General features: G+C 37.4%; 5 protein-coding genes across 5 annotated transcripts; all 5 read left to right on the top strand.

The window, feature by feature from the left end:
• Positions 1-294: 294 nt before the first annotated feature.
• Positions 295-4,854, top strand: CBG16742 (the record flags this gene model as incomplete). Its single annotated transcript, XM_045239993.1, has 9 exons — positions 295-589; positions 2,619-2,728; positions 2,784-2,900; positions 3,393-3,648; positions 3,718-3,847; positions 3,894-3,995; positions 4,278-4,445; positions 4,494-4,584; positions 4,648-4,854. The coding sequence occupies 9 exons, from the start codon at positions 295-297 to the stop codon at positions 4,852-4,854; spliced, it is 1,476 nt and encodes a 491-aa protein (XP_045096052.1).
• A 2,890-nt stretch (positions 4,855-7,744) lies between these two features.
• Cbr-twk-17 lies at positions 7,745-8,311 on the top strand (the record flags this gene model as incomplete). Its single annotated transcript, XM_002645030.2, has 3 exons — positions 7,745-7,801; positions 7,853-8,108; positions 8,178-8,311. 3 exons carry the CDS (start codon positions 7,745-7,747, stop codon positions 8,309-8,311), a joined length of 447 nt encoding a protein of 148 aa, XP_002645076.2.
• A 4,282-nt stretch (positions 8,312-12,593) lies between these two features.
• CBG16740 lies at positions 12,594-15,715 on the top strand (the record flags this gene model as incomplete). Its single annotated transcript, XM_002645029.2, has 11 exons — positions 12,594-13,119; positions 13,162-13,235; positions 13,444-13,533; positions 13,578-13,680; positions 14,245-14,356; positions 14,514-14,693; positions 14,741-14,907; positions 14,953-15,047; positions 15,092-15,239; positions 15,334-15,466; positions 15,514-15,715. The coding sequence occupies 11 exons, from the start codon at positions 12,594-12,596 to the stop codon at positions 15,713-15,715; spliced, it is 1,830 nt and encodes a 609-aa protein (XP_002645075.2).
• Positions 15,716-18,273: 2,558 nt separating this feature from the next.
• Positions 18,274-19,252, top strand: CBG27817 (the record flags this gene model as incomplete). The annotated part of the gene is made up of 2 exons (XM_045239991.1): positions 18,274-18,356; positions 19,105-19,252. The coding sequence occupies 2 exons, from the start codon at positions 18,274-18,276 to the stop codon at positions 19,250-19,252; spliced, it is 231 nt and encodes a 76-aa protein (XP_045099888.1).
• Positions 19,253-21,802: 2,550 nt separating this feature from the next.
• On the top strand, positions 21,803-22,813 carry CBG27816 (the record flags this gene model as incomplete). Its single annotated transcript, XM_045239990.1, has 5 exons — positions 21,803-21,923; positions 22,060-22,153; positions 22,392-22,514; positions 22,562-22,672; positions 22,720-22,813. The coding sequence occupies 5 exons, from the start codon at positions 21,803-21,805 to the stop codon at positions 22,811-22,813; spliced, it is 543 nt and encodes a 180-aa protein (XP_045099887.1).
• Positions 22,814-24,001: the final 1,188 nt, after the last annotated feature.

The raw sequence follows: 24,001 nt of genomic DNA, 5'->3' as shown, positions 1-24,001 counted from the left end.
TCATCGTATACCAAAAGTGATAGGGCGGAGCCAAGTGTGACATACCGATGATATTGTGGAGCACATACACACACACGATCTCACTTCTCACAAACACACAGCTGTTTGTAAGCGGTGCTCAGACATGATGAACGTGGCTCCTGGCGGGAGGTGGGAGTATTACGAGACACGAAGGTGCGAAAAGAAAAGCCCTCCCATAGAACCAATAGAGCGCATCCTCCAGCGCCAGCTCCAGGCTCCTCAGAGAGAAAGCCTCACAATCCTCTATGTGTATTCACCCGTGGTGTTCATCCGATGGGTTCATCTGGAGCATACTCATTTCGACGACTTACACTTGCACATCTCCATGATAATCCCCCATTATTTGCTACCGGACGCCGGAAGAGCTCGGCCACAGCTCAACCGCGGCCGTCCATCACATCGGCTACAGTCGGAGTTGGTGACCCATTCATACCATATTATCACTACCGTAAGCCTCCTAGTAGGCCGCCAAGTAGACCCCCAAGTAAACCACCGAGCAATCGAAATTCGGCTGCTTTAAGTCGACATAATACAGTGAGATCTCATCAATTCGCATTTGCATATGACGGTGAGTTTCTTAATATTTTTCTAGATTTGAAAGCTGTGAAAGATCTTTTTAGATAGATCCCACATTACACACCCTGACAATTAGTCGTCTTTGATCTTGGTGGTCCATCATCAATGAGAAACAATTAAACCACCATCAATTCACTCATTTTCTCACTTCCTGCCATGTTATTCATCTTTTCATCGCGTCATTAGTCCCTTTCTCTCCCTCTTTTCCTATCCCATCCCATCCGGTGGTACTTCTACTTACCCGATCTGTCTCTACGACGAGCTATCACTCAACCTTTGGCAAAAAAATTTATTTGTTTGTGTGTGTAAAAGCTTCAGGTAGAAGAGAAGTGGTGGTTACAAAGAAGAACGAAATTCCAGGGGGACGGATGGGAGGAATTTTCGGGCTTCATTGTAGAGGAATCAAAGCATAAAAGTTCGATGGTGGAAAGAAAAGAGCCCGTTTTATGAGTGTCATGAAAACCGGAGAGCAAGAAAAATTCCAAAAGCTTTTTTTTGACTTTTTGTCGCAGCGATCATTGATGTAGATAAGGAAGAAACAAAATATTTGAGTATTGAGGGGAGTCATTGAGAAATTGAAAATTTTCAAAAAACTCATTGAAAAAGTTGTCCTAATATCAGGTATTCATAAAAGTTTTCTGGTAGCGATAGACACATACAGTACCGGTCAAAATCACAAAAACGTATTTATTGTTGGTTTTCGGCCTTATTGTCCATTTTCAGGAGTCTGGAGCTTTGAAAACAGTGGAGGGTGTAAAAAGGACCTAGATCAAAAATTTTGCATTCACAGAATTCTTCAAATCCTCTAGTGTTTAGCTGATTTCCTATTTCTGAAAAAAACTTCTCAGACCGTTTTTGTACAGACAACATGAAAAAGCTGGTATCTTTCGAAAATCGTCAAACACCTGAAAACTAATGTGAGAATTTTCGAAAAATTATATAAATTAAAGAATTTTGTGAATGTCATACACGCTTCGAAATTTTCGAACTGATTTTAAACTTGACAGCCGAGCTCCAGATTCCTGAAAATGGAAAAAATGGCCGAAAACCAACAATTAATACGTTTTTGTGATACGGACCGGTACTGAATCCGGTACTATGAAACTGAAATTCTTTGAAAATTCTAAAAAAGACTCGTTGCTTTAGTATACAACTTCCTCCTATCTCAATTCTCAAGTTTTTTGTGTGGGACAATCTAAATGAAAGAAAAAAGAGATTTGGTGGTGTCTTGGGTCTCACAAAACCAAAACTAGTTGAGGAAAATGTTTTAAATGAGGGGGGAGATCGGTGTCGCAACCTCTTCTCGCGTTTCGTATTTCCTTTCTTGTTGGCCCCTTCTCGGTCGCCGGATATCTGCAATTGCCAACACACCATCGACACCCCAAACATTCCCACTACTTTTGCCACGGTTTTTGAAACATTTGATATCCCTCAAAGGATTTTTATTTTTATTTGAAAAAGTAGCTAGCGGTTTTTTTCAATATTCTGGGAACTATATTCACATCCCTGACTGGTGTAATCCATCCATAGCGGATCTAGTGGATCAAATGTCCAATTCGGGTTAATTTGGCTAGCCATCTGTCTCTTCCTCGGCCAATACTAAAGTTGTGGCCATCATATCCCCGTAGTATTTTCTGATGGGCTCGTTGGGAGTCGGAAGAATCTTTCAAGTTGTCCAAAAACCGCAATTAAGACTTCCCCTCTCTGACCTTGCGTTTGTTTCCTCTCTACCTGAAAATTGTCTTCCTCCCTTGTTTCGAGGTAAGTGCTTCCTAGAGAGACAATGGGAACGATTGTCTATACAAAATTCATGGTCCATTTTCCAGATTATAATAAAGAATCATTGATTCTTGTTCAGTAAAAAGTCCAGAAATAGAAAAAAAACCCCCACCCTATTCTAACAAAAAAGGACCAAATCATATTAGCCGTATAGAATGGGAATGAATTGTTTGTAATCAGAGACACACCACTGGGGGCCCCTTTTTTCTTCAAAACCTAATTTACCCTTTTTTTACTTACAGAGAACATTGGTCGTGTGAAATGGGAAGAGTATAACCGGAGAGAAGGCATCGAAGATGTTCCGGAACAACCGATAGTGGTGCGGGTGCCGATATGGAGGAGGATTTTGAAAGTGATTATTATTTTGAAAGGAGCAAAGAATTGTTTAAAAATAAAATTATTTTCAGCTATTAAAAATCCTACTTCCTCACGTCGGTCTCAACGTTTTATTGCTATCGTATATTGCTATGGGAGCTACTGTATTTATATGGCTCGAAGCGGATCATGAACTGGAAGGCAGAAAAGTAAAAATACAGTAACAGAAATGGTCATAATAAATGCAAAAAAGGGTTTTCAGTTGATATTGACCATTTTCAAGACGCTGAAGCTTGGTTGTCAAGTGTTTCTCTTTGAAAGTAATAGGCTTTGAAACAGACCTAGATTGAAAACTCTGAATTTACAGAATTTTTCGAAAATTCCTAGTTTTTCAGTTAATTGTTATCTCGATGACGCCTGTTTTCTACCGTTTTCACTACTAAGAACGGGAAAAAAAAATAAAATGTCCTCTAAAATTGGGTAAACAACTCAAAAGCTAGGAATTGTCGAAAAACTCTGTAAATTTAAATTTTGAACCTAGGTCTATATTATAATCTCCAATACTTTCGAAATGATCGGACACTTGACAGCCGAGCTCCAGGCTCCTGAAAATAGTCAAAATCAACTGAAAGCACGCTGTTGCATATATTACTGACTGGAACTGTAACTAGAATAACGTTAAATTCATTGAATTTTTTCAGGCCAAAGTGAAACATGTGTTCGATATTTATTCCCAAATTATAAACGAAACAATTGCATTATCCTCAAATCGAAGTGACGCGGCGACGGTGGAGAGTCGGATGAGACCACTGCTTGCATCATTATCAAAAGCTCACGAGTATGACGATCGTTTCACAGATACTAATCAACTATGGACCGGAGAACAGGATGGGATGACGACTAGATGGACGTTTGCAGCAGCTACTCTTTATGCGCTCACTGTGATCACTTCTACAGGTCTGGAATTCAGAACTTTCTTAAATAAAAAATTAAATTTAAAATTATGCTCAAATCCTCATGTTTAAGGTTACGACCATGTTACCCCTGCCACTGATCCCGGAAGAATATTCACTGTATTTTTCGGACTGATAGGTATCCCATTGATGTTTATCACTGCCGCCGATATTGGGAAGTTTTTGTCTGAAATTGTCATTCGGTAACTTTAGGAAACCTCTAGAATATTTGAAAATAAGAATCTTCAGGACCTACGCCAAGCTTCTTGCTATGTGGAAAATGATAGCCAATCTTGTCGAAATGGTCCGTACACATTTGTTCGATACGGATGTTGATTCTATAGACTCTATGTATGTTTTAAATTTGTTTCCTGTTCAATGAAAAATAGGTCCAAATGACATTGCCAAAAATCGCGCCCCAACATGAAATTTTTTGTATTTTTTTAGTTGAGCATTAAACGAAAATTATAATCAAATAAAGCACGCCTTGACTGAACACACTCATGTCAAATCCACGTCCAATTAAAAATTTCCAACTTCGCCAGGCCTTAAAGTTAATTGAAACGGCATTTCTGACAATGGTTTCTTACCCTTGTGAGGATGTCGTAATCTCAAAATTGTCGAATTTTTCAGGGAACTCAAAAAGAGTAAAAAACGAAATGCAAACAGTTTGGACGATGAGGAATGCGAAGACGAGGAAGATCGGCTACAACTTCCAATTGCCAGTTATTTTACGCTTATTATAGGCTATTGTTGCGTTGGAAGTTTGTTGTTTAATACATTTGAAAAGGGACCGGTCTGGTGAGTTGAGAAATTAGAGACCGAGGATTTTTCAGAACATTGTTTTAGGTCGTTCATACATGGCGTTTTCTTCTCGTTTAACACTATAACCACAATTGGTCTAGGAAATATTCGAGTTCAGCAGCATTATTATTTAGCAGTGAGTAGTAGTTTTGCAAAAAACCACTTGTCGATTTTTAATTTTTACTGTAATACCTTACAGCTCGCCGTATCATATGTAATTATTGGATTAGCTGTCATCACTGCCTCACTGGATCTCTGCTCCTCGACTCTCAAACGGACATTCACCAAACTTCATTACTTTGGAAGAAAGATTCGTGGCGCTCGTCGTGGTTTTGCAAATATGAGCGATGATATTCGAGAAGCAATGCGAATAATTGCCGCTTTGAAGAAGACAAGGCAAGATTAGGAAGACTAGAAAAAAAAACAACCTTGGTTTTCAGACCATCAAAAGATCGAATAACTCTGGAAGATTTGAAACGATTTCTTGAAGTTCAAGAACACTTACTTCGCCAGCCATATGTTCCCTACAATGTTCACTTGTTGCGATGGATTGAAGACAATGTTGGTCCACAGATGGTAAAACAATACGAGATTGAATATATAGTTTTTGAAAAACGTCGTTCTGCTTTCTTGTGGTTTATTGATTATACTAGTTTTTATTTTTGCATTCATTTTGAATTTGGTTTGAAATATGTGCACGGAGTAGTATCGGGTGTAAAAGTGGTGAAATTATTTCTAGGGTATTTGGACACAGTTACTCAGTCCATCACTGATTTGTTTCAAAAAAGCAAAACGTTTCAGAAAAACGAATTCTCAATAGCAGAACAAGTAAGTCAGAGTTCAAAATGCTAAAGTTTGGTGTAAACAGTAAATTCATTGGTATTTAATTTCAAAATTTGGGTTTGAAAATGTTCAGTTTTTGATTGGAAAAGAGTTTTTCTTTTGGCTTTTCAAAACTTCTAGCTGTGAAAATTCATCATTTTGCACCCGCAAATGTGATATCGATTGTTTTTTTTGCCGGTTTTTTTTGTCCACAACTTTATTTCTAAAAATTGTCAATTTTTCAGTATGCTCAGTACATGGATGATGTCTCCGGAGGGAAAACGCCAATGTCGCCGTCTCGTTTGTCTCATAAAATGTCATCCAGTGACCCGATGCTCTTCTTCTAACAATGATTTTCTTTTTTGGGTTTGTCACTTATGATATCAGATTTTTTTGTTTCTCACCACCGTTCTCAAAATACTCAAATTAGCCACTCTTTTCCAATTGAGAGTTTGTCATTCAATTAATCATATAGATAGTTTTGTCTACAGAAGAATCCATGAAACTTAAAATCTCCTTGGCGGTCTCCAAAAATTTTCTTCTGTCCCTACTTTTTTTTCCTTTTCAAAGCTATTTTCTTCTCTTATAAGTTGTGAATTCTAGTCTAAAAAATTGATCAGCATAACTCCATCTTTGATCAGACGACTACACTCTATCCTTTTTCCAGCTTTCTCATTTCTCATTGTGATCTTATAGGGTTTTCCATTTCTATTTTATCACTAAAATACCACTTTTCTCTTTTCCTTTTGAATTGTTTCTTTTTGTTCTTTTGAACTTTTTTCATTTCTTCAGATTTCAGTCAACAATGTTTCTTGTTTCGATAAAATACTTTACTTCTATTTATCAGTCCGAAACATCCGCAAATAGAGAGGAGTTTTCTGTAGCGGGAAAATCGATTTGAAACGAATCGGCATTACAGAAAATTCAAGCACATCTGGAACTAAAAAATATATGCATTAATATCATTCCCAAAGAAGTGAAAAATTTTCATGAATGTATTTTTTAAAAACATTTTTGGGTATGCTATTCAAATTCAAACAGATCGTAAAAAGTTTAAACCATGCCAAGGCCTGAATCAGGTAGTTCCTGAGCACCGCAATGACTGGTCGAGATGTGGAACGGTTCCTGGAAAAATTCTGCAGCGAAAAATAGTTTGGGTTTAATGAATATTTAAAAGTTTAATTCTTATGAGAAAGTTATTAAAGAACACTATGAAAAAGGGAGAAAGCCAAAAAAGCAGTATAAACTTTTGAGGCGGCTACTGAAACTAACCTACCAAACACGGATCCCGATGGTTTTCGCTCCACCACCGGCTTAGTTGATTCACAACGAAAGACTCATGACGATGCCTCATCCGTCAAAAATATGTCAATTAAAAATGAGAGGAAAACCAATTACTAACAATTTATAATTAGCATTTACTTGATTTATTCAGCATTCAAACTTAAAGGGGGAGTTTTGCGGAACTTGCTCAATCAGAATAGTACTTTTGAACATGCTGAAAACGGATTCAACAAAATTATGGGCCCGTTTTCAGAAGGAGTAGAAATGGACTCAAAAAAGGTTTTTATGAATAAATATTGACCCAAAAACGCATGTTTCAACTTTTTAAACTCGTTTTCCAGGATGTTCTCAGGTGTGAAACTCGTTTTAGAACATTTCTCTATCCTATGAAACAGATTTTGAACATTTTCAAAAAAACATGTTTTTTGATAATAAACTGAAAATCGAAATTTCCTTTCAAAAATAACAACAAAAAATTACCACAGTGGAGTTCGAACCAGCATCTCCTCTCCTAATGAGTCGCCCTTTTACCGCAACAACACTCACCCGACTGTTTTCACTGGTGACAATTGAATGAGAAAATCACCAAAACCCTATTTTTTCTACGTTTTAGGAATATCATAGACAATTATTTGCGACAGCCTTTGGTTTTGTGTATCAAAATACCGTGTCTAGAACATTTTTAGTTTCATCTTCCCTTTTCGGTCACCATAGTATCTGACATTGCCAACACACCAGCCACACCCGAACATTCCCACTACTTTTTTCATTTTTATTTGGAAGCTAGCTGTTTTTTCAAATATTATCGGAACTACATTCTTATTCATATCCCTGACTGGTGTAATCCATCCATAGCGGATCCAGTGGATCAAATTTCCAATTCTGGTTAATTTGACTAGCCATCTGCCTCTTCCTCGGCCAATACTAATCTTGTGGCCATCACATCCCCGTAGTATTTTCTGATGGGCTCGTTGGAAGTCGGAAGAATCTTTCAAGTTGTGCAAAAACCGCAATTAAGACTTCCCCTCTCTGACCTTGCGTTTGTTTCCTCTCTACCTGAACATTGTCTTCCTCCCTTGTTTCGAGTTAACTAATACTAAAGAATTAGTTAAAAATAAAATTATTTTAAGTTATTAAAAATCTTACTCCCTCACGTTGGTCTCAACGTTTTATTGCTATCGTATATTGCTATGGGAGCTACTGTAATTATATGGCTCGAAGCGGATCATGAACTGGAAGGCAAAAAAGTAAATTAAAACAAACTAGAAAACATTTTAAAATTGTTGCTTTTCCTTCAGGCCAAAGTGAAACATGTGTTCGATATTTATTCCCAAATTATAAACGAAACAATTGCATTATCCTCAAATCGAAGTGACGCGGCGACGGTGGAGAGTCGGATGAGACCACTGCTTGCATCATTATCAAAAGCTCACGAGTATGACGATCGTTTCACAGATACAAATCAACTATGGACCGGAGAACAGGATGGGATGACGACTAGATGGACGTTTGCAGCAGCTACTCTTTATGCGCTCACTGTGATCACTTCTACAGGTCTGGGATTCGGAACTTTCTCAAATAAAAAATTAAATCTAAAATTATGCTCAAATCCTCATGTTTAAGGTTACGACCATGTTACCCCTGCCACTGATCCCGGAAGAATATTCACTGTATTTTTCGGATTGATAGGTATCCCATTGATGTTTATCACTGCCGCCGATATTAGAAAGTTTTTGTCTGAAATTGTTATTAGGTAACTTCGAGCAAACTCTAGGACTTTCTGAACCAAGAATCTTCAGGACCTACGCAAATTTTCTGGTTATAGGGAAGATGATAGCCAATCTTGTCGAAATGGTCCGTATACATATGTTTGACACAAATATTGATTCTATAGACTCTGGTTTTTTTTCTGAATTTCAAAACTTTTCAGGGAGCTCAAAAAAGTAAACAACGAAACGCGAACATTTTGTACGACAAGGAATGCGAAGACGAGACCGAACGCGACAACTTCATCAAGGGTTTCAACACAATCCGATTCACGGACCCGGACATCTCCGCCATCGACCCAAAACTAGGTGTAAGAAGAGACCTGGCCCGGCCTGAACTCGAAACACTCTGCGCATCCAGGGAATTCGTTTATGACGAGAACCTCAAAGCCAAAGAAACGAAGTACATAATGGTGGACATCTCCTACAAGCTCAACGCCAAACCTCGCCCTTTTACGTTGGTGCCTGCCCGGTTTCCCAAGATTCCCATTTACACTTTACCTCTAGTCTTTTTGCCTTCCCCGTCACTCGTCTCACCCTTGCCTAAAATGTCGCTTTTGAATCCTTCCTCTTTATCACCCACCCCATTGTCATCCTCTCCTAGTCTCAGTTGGAATTCTCTTACCCATATTGATAGTCTTGTTGCCAATATAAGAGGCGTCGCTACATTGCCTAAAATTCTTCTTCTCCTCGATATTTTCATAGATTCTCCACATCACCTTCTAGCTTTGACTGAAACCTTTCTTGATGGTTCTTTTCCATCCTCCGTCTTCTCTTCCAGGAATATTGCTATAGTCCGCTTTGATCGTGACCCCTCCATTCATCCTAACTCCAAGGGAGGTGGCGTTGCCATCCTCTTTAAAAACCCACTCAGTGTCTCTCCTGCACAAATCGATATCTCGACCTATTACCCCTTACATCACTCCGAAATTATTGCATGCACAGTCTCCGCATCCTCTGCGCTCTCTCTTCTCCTTTTCTCCCCTCTTCCAATTTGACCCATCCTTCTTGTCTATAGGCCACCGAACCTGAACTCCATTAGATCTAAGGCCCTCATCACACACTTGGACAACATTCTCCCCCTCACGTCTTGTGTTCTCCTTGGTGACTTTAATCAGGGCTGGGAAAACGCCGGCGCCCGCCGGCTTTCCGCCGTCTCACAGCGCAGCCGAAAAACGGCGGCGAAACGCAGCGTTTTCAAAACACAGCCGCGCCGCGGCGCCGCCGGCAGCGCCGGCGGCACTGGCGTTCATGCTGTGTGTGCGCGAATTAGTTCAACTGTGTTTTTACAAATAAGTTCGAATATAATTTTTTTTCAAGAAAGTGTTTATTGTGGAAAAGCATATTTTAACGTTAGAGAACAAAATGAACAAAATATGAGAATTAAAAAAAAGAATAAGAATCTAATATTTTTTTTAATCAGAGAAAACTGGAAATGAAAGTGAAAAATGTTGAGAAATCGATTTTTGGAGCACGAGTTTTTCAGAAATTAGATGAAGACTAATAAATCAATTTTAAGGCATCTCTTTGATTAACATTAGATTTTCCAAAAATTTCGATTCCAGCGACAGTCGATTCGAAGTGTATACGTTTTTCAAAGTAGTGGCTAGTGTTCCTACTGTGTTTCTGTTTCTGCAGATACGACAAGATTAACCTGAAAATTGTTCTTTTCAGTGAAACGTTCTATTTTTACTCACTTTCTGAAATCGAACAACTTCCATCTCTCCTTTCACCACTTTCGCTACATAATCCTTTGTAAAATCTTCCTTTTTTTAAATAAAACGAGACAACTTTGGCAAAAACGATTAAAATTAAGCCAAAAAAACAATAAAGAAATGTGCGTTAACGAAAAAATGCAGACTGCACAACTTTTTATCTACCGTAGTGCGCATAAAAACGCCGCCGGCAGCGCCGCCGTTCGCCGGCTGCAGCCGGCTAGCCGGCGAAACGCCGAAATTTTGCCGCCGTTTTTCCGCCGCCGCGCCGCCGGCGTTTGTTTTTGCCAGCCCTGACTTTAATTATCCTTCTATCTCCTGGGCAAACACCAACGTCTCCAACTCGTTCGCAGATTTTCTCGACTCTAAGGATTTTCTCAGAATGCCAATTTTCCAACCCGCGTAACTTCTTCTGTCTCTAATATTCTGGACTTAGTCATTACTAGCGACGATGTCCAACTCCTTTTTTGTTTCTCAGCACCGTTCTCAAAATACTCGAAATAGCCACTATTTTCCAATTGAGAGTTTGATGCTCTTTTTCTAACAATCATTTTCGGAGAGTTTTCACTTACAATAGCTGAGTTTTGTGAAAAGGCGGAAATTTCACATTTCATCCGATCGAAAATATATCATTTTGACTAAAAATTGTCTTGAAATGTTCAATTTAAAATACTTATTTTATTGAAATTAGATTTCGTATACTAGAAAATTTTCCCTGTTGAATTTATTTTCCATAGCCTCGAAACTGTGCTTCTCATCCTTCCCCTCATGTTTCTGTTTTGATCGCAGGACCATCATCTTCTCCCGTTTTTTCCAGTTTTTTCCGGAACTTCATCTATTTCCAGCCAAAAAAACTGCATTTTTCGGCATTTCCGACTAGCATGTCGTGGCTTCCTAATTTCAATGCTAATAGATCCTTTGATTTTTGCCTGCAAAAACGTTGCTTTTTGTTTTTTTCAAGCAGATTAACTTGAAAAATTACCAAATTTGATTGAAATCCCTTACATTATGTAAAAAATAGCAATGAGTCGTCGAGTTTACAAGAAACTACGGTGTGCGAGTTACGCAAACACAGTGGTTTTTTCGATGCACCCAATGCATCAAACCATACGACACACCATTGTTCAAATTTTTAGCCGAAAAAAGTAAACATTTTTGAAAAAAAGGTATATTTCGGTCAAAACTGTTAAATTTTAATTGAACATAATTAAATTTGAGCACGAAAATGATAATTTTCACTCGAAAATATCACATTCATACCGTAAATTAAAAACTTTGGCTAAGAAAAAACGGATTTCAATTCAAACATCGACTCAAAAAGCGCGAATCTGAATTGTCGGTCTTGGATGTGAAAATCCGCACATTTTGACTATTTTTGCGGTGAAATTTCATTATTTTCACTTCCTACTGTGGAGTATTTTAAATATGTCTGTGTGTTTGTCCGTCTGTTTGTCTAGGGCATTAATGTGAATAACTCTAACGAGGGAAGCTTTTCAGACACCGGTTGAGAATTTGGTGGAAATTTAAACGAGTATACTATAACCCCTAAAAAAAGCCCCTAAACATGGCCCCTAAACATGGTAGCTTCTAAACATGGTATCATTTGCAAACATTAGAACATTTTTCAACTAAACTTCATGTATAGTTTAAAAAATTAATGCTTTTTCATTCCTTGAGACCCCTTTTTTCAAGCTATTTAGTTGCTATTATTGGGCTCACTGAAAAAACTTGACCGTCGAATTTTCCAATTTACAATTCTTCAAATTTTTGAGTCTTTGAATTTTCTTAAATTAAATTTTTTTAAATTAATTTTTCGTTAATCGCGCTCAGAATTTCTGAAGTTACTTTCAAATTTTATAATTCAGAAGGATGTTTTAAATACAAATGTTTAAGTTTTTGATATTTCAAATTTCTGAGTTCTTACATTCTAAGGTTTTCAAGCCTTCTAATTTCCAAATTCCAAAAATTCTGAGTGTAAAAACATCAAGAATTGAAAAGTTACGATTTTCAGTATTTTGATAATTCGGAATTTCTGAATTTAGAAAGTTGAGAATTTGATGAAAAACAAATTTGGAGAGATTCGCAAATTGAGTTTCTTGAAAATTGAAGTGGATATTTGGACATGACAATTTAAGACATTTTGGGCCCGCCACGGCCCGCTTTGGGCCCGTCCGCAAGTATGGTTATATGCAGTGGAGCTGCATTCCCAATTATCAGAGTTTGTGAATATCTTTTTTTCTTGATACACTTTCGATTGATAAGACTGACTTGGACTCTTATTCGATCGGTTGATTAATCGGGGCTCGGTCAACACATCACATTTATGTTAGCTTTTTTCGATATGTACGTTCTTACTGATTTTCATATTTGCTAGGAATCAATTTTTCAATTTTTTATCGCCTCCTTCATATTTCATAGCCATTGTCAGCCAGAAGAAAAAATCATCTTGGTTATTCATCCTTATCATCTTTTCTATCTTGGAAAAGATTTGTTCCTACGAAAAAGAAACTCATTTTACCGCTTTAATTAACTACTACTATTATTTTGCAGGTATCCAGATGACAGAAAATCAGAATCTGTACTCAGGTTTCTTCTTGCAATCTACTTCGGAGAAGGAAAATGGGGATAATTCGATCCGCGTAGAGAACAACTTGGATACTACAATCGGACCGCAATCTGCACATTCCCCGGAGCCCCACTCCCGGGAAAATGTTCCTCTCCATAACCTGACTATAGATGATGCTCCAGAGTCACTGAAGCTGCAAGATGTTGTCGACAACCTCCAAGTGGAAGCAAAAAAGCTTTTGAATCTCATAGACAGAGTCCTACCGCCGATGAACTTAAATAAATCGCAGCTTATTGCTGTAAGAATGTCTATGAATGAAGATAGACCTCTTGTTTGTATTCAAGGAGGGCCAGGAACTGGAAAAACGTATACGCTGGCCCATTTACTCTTTCGAATCATGAGAGCAAAGAAGCGAGTCGTTGTTTTAACATCTACCAAAGAAGCACTGAAAATTTTGAAAGAGATGACTGAAAAATTACTCAAAGAACGAGAACAGGAATTTCAGGTTCATGAACATGGTAACTTATCATTCTCTGTTTTGATTCTATTACTTTTTTCAGCTCTCATGGATATAAACACGTACTTGGCTCTAATTGATGCGTCAGAACAAGCAAAGGATGCAGTACACCAATTTGTAAGTTATAAGTTTGGCTTCAAATCAAAATTAAAATTAATAAAAAATATTTTGTCATAATTGAAAAAACAACTATCACCTCTTATTTGTAGGCATTAGGAAAATTACGGTTTTTTAGGAAAATTACGTTAGGAAAATTACGGTTTTTTGCACTGAGCTGGTGTCCATTTTTGTATTCTGGAAATTTTTAGTGGTATCTTGTCTTCAGAAAGATGCGCAATTTGAAGAAGGTGCTCACGGAGATTACTCGGAACGCCGTCGTCGTCTAGAGATACCAGTTTGTAGTGAAGCTGGAAATGTGAGTTCTATTTAATTTATACGATTATTTATCATAGACTTTAGGAGATCCTAAAACACGTTAAAGTTGTATTTTCCACAATCAAGAGTTCGTTTGTTGACGTTGTGATGGAGTCCGAATCGTTTAAACCGGACATGTGTGTTATCGGTGAGTTTTCCAGGATATCTACGTTATCATACTTTGCCTACATGACTGAAAAGTTGAGAAAAACTTATTCACGATTGTGCGAACAGAATTTGCTAAACGGCTACCAGCCGGGTCCAAAACTTTAAATTTGCTACTGCTTCCCTCAATTTTATTAAAAACTTTAAATTTTGATTGGTGTAAACAGTAAATAAAATTCAATCAAAAACTATTGAAAATTCTGTTGAAATTGAGGGAAACAGTAAAGTATTGGATCTAAATTCCTCCGGGCTGGTCGCAGTTCAGCAAATTCTCATCACATATTCGTAAATAACATCTTCTCAGCTTTTCAATGAAGTAGGTCAGGCGTCATAACTCCATACCTGGTTCACACCATTCCTTAGAACATAAATCTGTGACAGTCTATTGTTCGAATTATTCTTTTTTCAAATTTGTTTCGAAAATTTTTTTAAATATCAAATTTCAAATAGTCCACGATTTTACAATTCTTTACAAATTTGCGTAATTCTCATCAAAAGGATTTCCTTCAATTTTGGTTTTATGTTTTATAACGGTGATCCGTTGCAGATGAAGCTTCTCAAGTGTTGGAATGTCAGAAGTGGCCAACAACATTGAAAGGGAAGAAGCTAGTATTGGCAGGAGACCCCAAGCAGCTTCCAGCATTTGTTAACATGAAACTGTATGTACTATTTCAAATATCTGTTTTAAAATTTCACTGGAATTTTTTGCCCTTTTCCAATGAGAGAATTGTATCTTAATAGTGCCGAGATACCGAATTGAGGATTTTTATTTTTTTCGAATCTGTTACATGGAGTCCGAGAAATTTAAATTTTTAGTGGAAGATATGTGAAGCCCAATCAATCAGTAATGGAACGTCTCATGCTGAAGAAGGAAAACTATAGTTGGGTGATGCTTAACACCCAGTATCGAAGCCACGAAGAAATTACCCATTGGTCGAACACATGCTTTTATGACTGCGCTCTGCGAAGCTACACAAAGGATGAAAAGTTACTTGTGTAAGTTTAGTGATAGTAGGGTTGGTTGCTATTCTGTAAACTTTCAGATATGAGTTGAACCCAAAACCGGAAAAACCTTGTCTCAAATTATATAGCCCTATAGTCCACATCGACACAAGTGTGGTGAAAAAGGATCCTGAACGAGTGTCCACTTATGAACAACGGGTCATAATAGTATTTGATGGCGAGGAGGAGTATTCGTACATTAACAAAGGTATTTTTATATTATCGAGATCGATATGTTTATTGCAAGTTTCAGGAGAAGCCACATACGCCATGCAGCATTATAAAAATTTACTCGATATGGGTGTCCAGCCCGATAAGATCGCCTTAATTTCTCCATACAGAGCACAGGTATCATCTCAACTTTTGAGTTATAGTATTTACCTTATTTGTAGGTCGAATTGTTGAGCAGTATGATTGATGAGTACTACGAGAAAACAAAAAATATCGATTGCAAAAATACGAAGATCGGAACGGTGGACAGTGTCCAAGGGAAGGAATATGATATTGTTATATTCACTTCCGTCCGGAACAATCCACAAAGTGAGTTTGGTTATTGTGCTCTGGTCATCCCAAGATCATAACAATATGCATGCAACACGAATTCAAGCATACATAGATGAAGATAAAATTACAGAAAATTTCGGATTTGTCGCTGACGTCCGCCGTCTCAATGTGGCCGTGAGTCGGGCTAAACGACATTTTGTTCTGATCGGAAGTGGATATATGTTGAAGCATAACCATGGCTCCGAAGTCCGCAGATTGTTCGAGTAGGTATTCCTGGAAAATTATAGGCCAGAAAAACTACATATTACAGTACCATACGCAGCCTGAATCAACGATTCCATCCTGCAATTCTTACCGGAGATTGGCAGCAATATGTCGACTACGAACCGAAGAACAATTTTGGATGGAATTTTGAAAATTTCATGAAAAACTCGAACGATACCGAGATGATTGAATGGTGTGAAGAATTCCTTAAGAACGGCAGAGACCGTTGCAGAACGGAGACAAATTAGTTGGAAAACGTCGGAATGAACTGAGATCTCACTCATACAAATACCGTAAAGCTTCCCATCGTATTTTTTTCGGTTTTTTCTTGTTCAATTGTCTCTTTTACGTGCAATTATCTCATTTTTATGTATTGTAACTTATTATATTGTACTAATACGTTAACCACTAATAAAGCAATCTGACCTCTCGAGATATGTTTTTCTTGTATAGAGTTGTTATTGTCAGGGCTGAATATCTTCGTAACCATTCTTATGAATGAAGTTACGCCTCTTTCTCTCACTGTTTGTCTTCACATTTTGAAAAGCTTAAAAATGAAAACAATTTGACGTGACCTATAAAGGAAGAGTGAGAAGCAAAGCGGCAAACAGTAAAACAAATAGGTTGAATTGTGCCGAAGACGCACTACCCGCAGAGGTGCGGGAAACAGGCTGTTCCTATCGATACGCGAAGTGTATTATTCTGGTACAAAAATATGGTGTTGCGGGAGGAAACCACTGGCGAAAACTACCGTAAACTGACAGTGTTACTATTTCCCGTATTCGTTTTCTTGTTTTTCATTGATTTTCGTCGAGTTTAATGTTATTTTTCCCTAAACAAATCGGAAAATGAACATTATGCAAAGACACCGGAGATTCTATTCCATATCTCCTTGTACCAGAAAAATGTTTAGTTTCGATGTTTCACTTTTCAAGAATGAAACCAAAAAAATGTTTTCACAGTTATGAACTCAGCTTCACAGGTTTTAGATTTGTCACATAAAAAGAATACAGATAATTATAGTCAGAGTATCAATGTGAAGCTCGAACAGTTTCCAGTCTTGTTCAAGAGATCAGTTTGCAATCACTCTTCTCTTCAAACTGTTTTTTTTTACTAACGCAAAATCTGATGTTCGTTATTCGTAACATAAAAATACTATGTCTAGAATGGTCCTCATTTTGAGCATGTTTAAGGTCAGAATTGCCAATTTTTGATGAAATTTTTCCAGTATTGAACAAAAAGATGGCCGTGTCACTAAAATTTTTACGGATTCAGCATGTCATAATTGTGCTAGTGAAACGCTTTCTGACCGCCATGTTCAAAGATCCGTGGAAGTACAACGTCTAGAATGGTCCTCATTTTGAGCTTATTTCAGGCCAAAATTGCCGATTTTGTATGAAGTTTTTCAGATATTGACCAAAAAAGATGGCCGTGTCACTATAAATTTTACGGATTCAGCATGTCATAATTGTGCTAGTAGAACGCTTTCTGACCGCCATGTATTAGGTTGAACAGAAAGTTTCTTCCTTTTTCGCAGGGCTGTTTTTGAGGCTTGATTTCTGGTTCTAGAAAAGATGTACACGGCCGAACTTTTTTTTTGTTAGAGAGCTTTGTTCAGTGTTTATTAGATCGTAGATTTGTTAATTTTTATCTCACTCCGTTTTGAAGAAATGACGATTCTTTTGCTCCTTACCCGACTGAACATCCGAAACATGATTATATTTTCATTTCTGTTTGATGTTCAAATGCCCGATATTCACATGCAAATGGTGGATATATATAAAAGACATGTTCGGCCATAACCTACAAATTGCGGTTGGTTAGAAAAATTCCGCCCAGGGGTGTTCTGTTTGAAAGATGACAACTTCCCAGTGAGTTGGATTTCGATCAGTTGCTAAAAGTCGTGAAGGCGGATCTATTTCAAACCACTCGTAAAATGTCAAAGTCTTCATCCGTTAGTCAACTAAGTATTGCTTTACAAAATGCTTTAAAAATGCTTTAAAAAGGATCAAATAATTTGTTGTGTAGCCGGATAATTCGGAAAAATGAAAAAAAAAGGAAAAAAATTTAAACAACTCCGAATCAAATCACTTTGTGGTACGATCCCGTTCACAAACCTTGCACCAAGATATACAAAAACTGAAAATATATTAGAGATACGCCCAGCCTTGAACTCTATTGTTATTAAGAAGGATGGCAGGTGATTATTGAAGATCATGTCACTTAAAGTCAGTGAAATAAAAGTGAGCAAAAATGAAACGTCACCAGGTAAAAACGCTGAATGGATTTGGAAAGCGACAGAACGCCTTGGAGAAAAATGGAAGGTAGATCAAACCACAAGCTATACATACACGTTTAGCTGTTTGTGCTTACGCATAAGATTCAATTCGCTAATTCAAAAAATCTTTTTCAATCGTTTTTATACTCAGTTTCTGATCTTTTTAATTTTATAAAACTTTTTACCGCCTCCGCATTTTATTATATTTTCGTGAACCATTCCTGTCTATAATAACAAGCTTCCAGGTTATTTGTGATAAACCCACTCCTTTTTTCCCTGATATTTAGTACAGATCTGTTACAAATATTTGAATTTTTGGTGTTGCTTTCTGTTCCACTATACACGTTTAAAATTGGTAAAGCACCTTAATATGTCAGTTTGCGTTCTAACGAGTTTTTAGTACACGCCACGTCAGTTTCGTTGCTGGGATTTCATGTGAAGTGGGAAGTGGTTACTTGGGAACAGAACACGCTTCGTTTTCTCTGGCGAGCCCAAACTTTAGTTTCATTTTGAGTTTTCCAAAGAACTATGAAGGCGACTCGCTACGAGACGATTATTGAGGAGACAACGGATGAGAACGGACGATTGGTCGCTCCTCAACAACTCGTTCCGTAAGTAGTGCAAATATAATGTAAAGGGGGGGGGGGCAAAAGTCTTGTAACCAAAGTTGGACGCAAGCTGGCGCGTGCTGACACTTATCATGTTTTGATTATATTTTTATATCTTTTCCCAACTTTTGATTAGTAGATTTGCAAAGTTTCATGTTCATATCTTGATTTTGAGGACGATGTTTTTGGCATATCCTTGTGAGCAAGCCAGTGGCCCAGGAATAATACTTCTAAGGTAAATCACGGTGTCTAAGTCATCGTGCCAGAACGTTCGCAAAATTAGACTGCCCAAAAAGATGTAGAACCTCCTCACACTGAAAAACGTATTCAAAAAGGATGGCCTGTGTTGAGTCAGATCACAATCCAATGGGGAGTTCCGTGCAGCAAACGTGTAAAGAATTTGCTGATGTTTGTTTTCACAAGATTTTGGGTGCTCTCTGAACTATTTTGCCGGCTGAATAGGACAATTTGCCCACAGACTACACCCGTGCGACCATAGATGCTACCCGAAGAAGTTGAGCCTCGCCATGAGAAATAGAGCTTCCAGAAACAAAGAAAGACAAATCTCTTTAATGACGTTCTGTTAAAATTTGAAGCTGATTTTCTGAGAATTTATGACGTTTTCTTTTGGTTACCAGACTTTTGCCCCACCTTGTAAATAGTTCAAAAGCTTTTTTGATTGCAACTTCTAGTTCTGAGTCTAACAAGAGAACTCAAAGTATCACACTGATCCAGTTCTGAATTTTTCCAGATACGAGACGTTTCAGTTGGAGGACCCAACACCATCAACAGTCAGCTGGTACTGTCTTCCAGTCGGATTCGTTGCCGCCGTTGTCGCTGAGTGTGCCGAAACATGCATGAAGTTGTTCGGCTTCTGTAGTCGTAACGTTGAAGTATAAGCCGTCAATGTCTCTAATTCTGTTTGATTGTATTATTTGAATGCTTAATATCTTCGAAGAAAACTGAAAGGAACAAGAATAGATAATTTGTTGCAACTGAAAATCACGGAGTTCTCAACATATATTATTATAACACAGGTCCCTTGAGAATTAGTTTTTTTCGAATTAGTCGTCCGACAATAGCAGAATAGCAAAATGTAATAGCAAACTAGTACAAAATATATTTTTTACCAGATTGTTTTTTCGGAAAGATATTATCATGAGACGGATGTAGAAAAAACCAGTCTTTTTATTTCAAAAAGACCTTTTTCATTTCCCAAGGATGTAATCTTTTTTTCAATGGAGCTTTATTTATCCAATTCTTAGTCGACAGAAGCCCCATAGATTTTGTCATTCTCTACTTTTTTGCTCATTCTCGAGACGCTTTCTTTTTTTTCTATTCAAAAAAGCTCATGTTTCCATGACTTCTAATAAGATTTCTTATATCCAAATTCTCACAGTTACGAACATATTGTTTTGTGTAAGCCTATAATTTTTTATTTATTTCTTTTTCGTTTTCTCTTCTTGGCTTTAAAAATTATTTTCCGCTTAACCTAAAGTGTATCTGCTTTCATTTCGCGCTCCTAACCGTCCTTTTCTCTTTTCAAAAAATGCTATTTTCGCAAAAGGCACATTTCCCGCTCAGCAACTTTCCAAGAGACTTTCTTGCTTCAAAGCGCCTTCATTCTTTCAAGAAGCTCTTTTAAAGCTCTTCCAAGTCCTCCACTCCCTTCAATGGGACGTTTTCATTGCTTCCCAGTGCGCGCTTGCTCTCTCACTCTCTCTCCATCAGGACCGTCGAATTTTTTCTGGGGCAATTTTCTGCGCCTATTCTTCCTACTGTCTTTCTATGTCCAACGGAAAAGGAGCAGCTGGTCCTTTATTCTTACATTCTTATTTCTCATGTATTTTCTCTCATTTTGAAAGAACCGAAACGTATCGATTTTTCCTTATCCCCGGCGAAACTATCTAAAACTAAAAAAATTTCAAGCCCAGCTCGTACGACATCTAAATTTGAATTGCATTCTCTTTAACTTCCAATCTTTTCTGTTTCGCACAGTATCAGCAGAGCGCGTTTGCCCAAAATAGCGACAAGCTCGTTCCTTTCTATCAATCTTTCCTAAAAGGCCTTGAGAAGTTTTTCTGCTGCTTTTCTCTGTGTCTAATCTTTCTGTTATTTTTCTATGGGAAAGAACAGTCGTTCTTCATTCTTCATTTCTCCGGTTTCTTCTATAAATCAGTATAAACGTAGAAACTCTAATTTTGAATAGTCAAAATCAATTTCAGTCAATTCTATCTTTCCTGTCAGCTTAAACTTTCCAATCAATTCTACACATTTTTTTCTTCTCATCTAATCTCTTTCCCTCAACCTAAAGTCTTTATTCTTTTGATTTGCTTTCCTAACTGAGATTTTCAGCGCGCTTTTCTCTCGCACTCTCTTCGCACCCTCTCCAAGCACCATTGTATTTTCTTGAAGCTGTTGCTTGCGTCTCGCGTGAATTTCAGTTATCTGACATTATTTATTTATTTATTTATTTATTTCAACGAAGGGGAGAAAACCACTAACACGTGAAATGTCTATGAAACTAGGAGATATAACAGGGACATACATTTGTAGTAATTGGGAGATGAAGGAAAAACCGAGTTAGTAATTAGTTGAATTCAAGACAAGAAAATGTTTTAGATCACAGGATAATAGTCGATTTTTGAAAGCCGCTGACGAGGGCTTCACCGGAAACACTTTGGCGGGTAAAGAGTTCCAACATCTGATTACTCTATTAGAGAGAAATTGAGAAGATATTTTTGTTGAGTTTTTGATAAGTGATTTGAGATAGTATTTGTGACGTCGCAATGATCCAGCATGATTAAATATTTCGAAAATTGGAACCTCCATGATAATTTCTTTGGAAAAAATAATTTTATACGTGTAGACCAAATCATAATAGAGCCTGCGATACTTCAAGGAACTTAGCTGACATTCTTCCAGTGCTTCAAAGTATGAAGTGTATGCCATCCTGAATTTTTTGAAAATTCTGAAAACAAATGACTTTTGCACCGATTCCAATTTTTTTAATATGATCCTTTAAGATTGGAGAAGGTACTATCGTTCCATATTCGAGTAAAGGGCGTATGTAAATTGTATAGCATTTTATAAAAACACTCCACGATGCGTTTTTTAGAATGGAAAAGAACATGTTGATCCTCTGATGTGATTTCCGAATAATCAACGAATAATGATAATGGAAACTCAGGTTACTGGAAAAGTAGATCCCAAGATCACGGAGTAGATCCCAAGATCACGGAGTAGATCCCAAGATCACGGAGTAGATCCCAAGATCACGGATCCCAAGATCACGGAATTATGCACAAGGAAAAAGTAGCATATGAACTTCTATTCTTCCACTTTTATTCTTCTTATTTCTGAAAAGAAACCAAGCTAAATTTTTCTCGTTTTTCTTGTTCCGTACAATAATTTGTAGACCCATTATTGTATTATTTTCAGGTTGAGCCATGCTTGTTATCATAGACATCGAACCTTCGCCTAAATTCGATGAGTTGGTAAAGTTCATGGTTCAAAACTCGATCGATTTTCATGTCACCCACAGAAGCGTGGGGATGCAGAAGGAATCGCGTAAGTTGCAGCCTCGAAAAACAATAAACTCAAATTATTTTCGAAGTTCGCAAGATTTTTTTTGAACTTTCCGTTTTGCTACTGCTACTCCTGAGAAACTTGAATTCTTTTAATTCACATAATCTTCTCATTTCAGAAATCAAAAAAACTGAGATCGACGAGGAACAGTATTCATCACCAGATTCCATTGAATCTACACAAATGGAAAATGTGGTCAGAGAAAAGCAGCCGTTGGAGGAAAATCAGCTTGAGCCAATAACGACACTTAACCGTTTTGAGCCAACGAGTTATCTAAACCATTTCATTTTTTCACGCTTCCTAAGACAGAACCTGCGGAAGTTCCATTCTCCCCCGGTTCCTCTGCCATGGATTAATTCACTTCAGAAGAACTGGGAAGTATCCCAAGTCCTTTTTTGACGCAGGCCGTAAGTTTTGAACTCCCAAATTTAAAAAAGTTAATGGTTTTAGGCTAATGGAACCAGCAGAAACATGCCGCTCCAAAACAGAAGGGGAACTTGCGAGCTGTGCAAAAAAAGAGATGTCATTGAGAAATCGACACATGCATATTTTCAATCACTTGACTTTCAAATTGTAAGTGACCACGAGTTGAAATATTATTCATTCAAATAGTTTTGCAGATACGAGTGCCAAGATTGCAAACTTCGTTTTCCTCAACCAAGCCACTCTCTGAAGCACTACCAACGGGAACATCCAACAATTGCAGCCAAGTCGTTTGTCAGAGCTACTCTGTGAGTGTAATTCTAAGCTAAAGTATTTTCGAAAATTTCAATTTTAGATCAACAGAAGAGGAACTCGAATACGATTCGATGAAACAACAATGCTTTCCCGGTAGGAGACGCTTCAATCAGGCTGGAAAATACATCATTTGAAGTGGTTTTATTTCATTAGCATTATTTTCTAGCACCGTGATTTCTTTAACAGTTTATCACCGCTATACCTGCACTTCCATCTATTTCTGAAAATTTTTTTTGCGAGTTAAAAATCTCAATATTGTTCCGATTTCGTTCCCTGTTTTTTTTCCAATCCGTGTTAATTTGAAACCAAATGCTATAAACCAATAAAGATAGTTAAACATTTGTGAGAGTTTCAGCAGCAAAAAACTAGAAGATATGTACAGCGCCCTCTAAAAGTATGGGAACAGAATCAAAGTCGTGTAAGTTTCGCAAAATGACCCTATCTACAAGAAAATTCAATCAAAGTTGACGGAATACTTTTTACAAAAAAGGTTATGACAGTTGTTGCATTTGTTCGTCACAACATCCAAGAGTTTTTTTTTTGGGAAATTCGGAACTGTAACAAGAAGGTATTTTGGGGATGAATCGATCCACTGCTTTCAATATTTTTTTGCGATGGCTCCAACGAGGGATGTACACGTGTTTGGACCCAAAACTTTTTATGAAAAATAGTCAAGGCTTCAAGTGTGGCGACGGGGCTAGTTAAAAACTTGATGGTTTTTCAATTAGAATTCTGTTTCTACCGTGTATAGTTTCTCGTCGGCAGAACAGAATTTTCATGTATCTATCAATCCGTTGATCACTTTTTACGAATCTTCTGACCGACTTGCTCATTTGGAGATACATGCTGTTTCTATCATGATTTGGAGCGGATTTTGACAAATTCTTTTTCAGACGGCTTTGATTCTTTTCGAGAGTAATTAAAGTTTGAGATTCCAATAACTTTTCCCAATCATTCTAATTGGACTCACCTCCCATTTGGCTTGCAGATGCTGCGTTGTTGTTTAGAATAAACTAATCAAGACATGCCGACACAATATCTCTCGAAACGAACGACTCCTTAACAATCCTAACAATCGATAATATCGAGAATCTAACCTATGAGCTTTATTTCAATTGATTTTCTTTGTGATTTTGACTCATAATTATATTATCAAGAAACAAATTTGATTGTTTTGTTAAAGTTCAAGAAGACCAATTTCAGATGAACCATTATTCACTCCGAAAACAATCGTTCCACTGGCAAGCCATAAAACCAAAATGACCTTTAGATTTTGATTTCGTACCAACTTTCGCTAGTGTTTATTGCTTCAACCTTCAAAA

This window comes from Caenorhabditis briggsae (assembly GCF_000004555.2).
Source record: "Caenorhabditis briggsae complete genome, chrX, whole genome shotgun sequence".
NCBI lineage: Eukaryota > Metazoa > Nematoda > Chromadorea > Rhabditida > Rhabditidae > Caenorhabditis > Caenorhabditis briggsae.
Note: the sequence above shows the minus strand (reverse complement) of the source record. Positions and strands in the feature narration are given on the sequence as shown.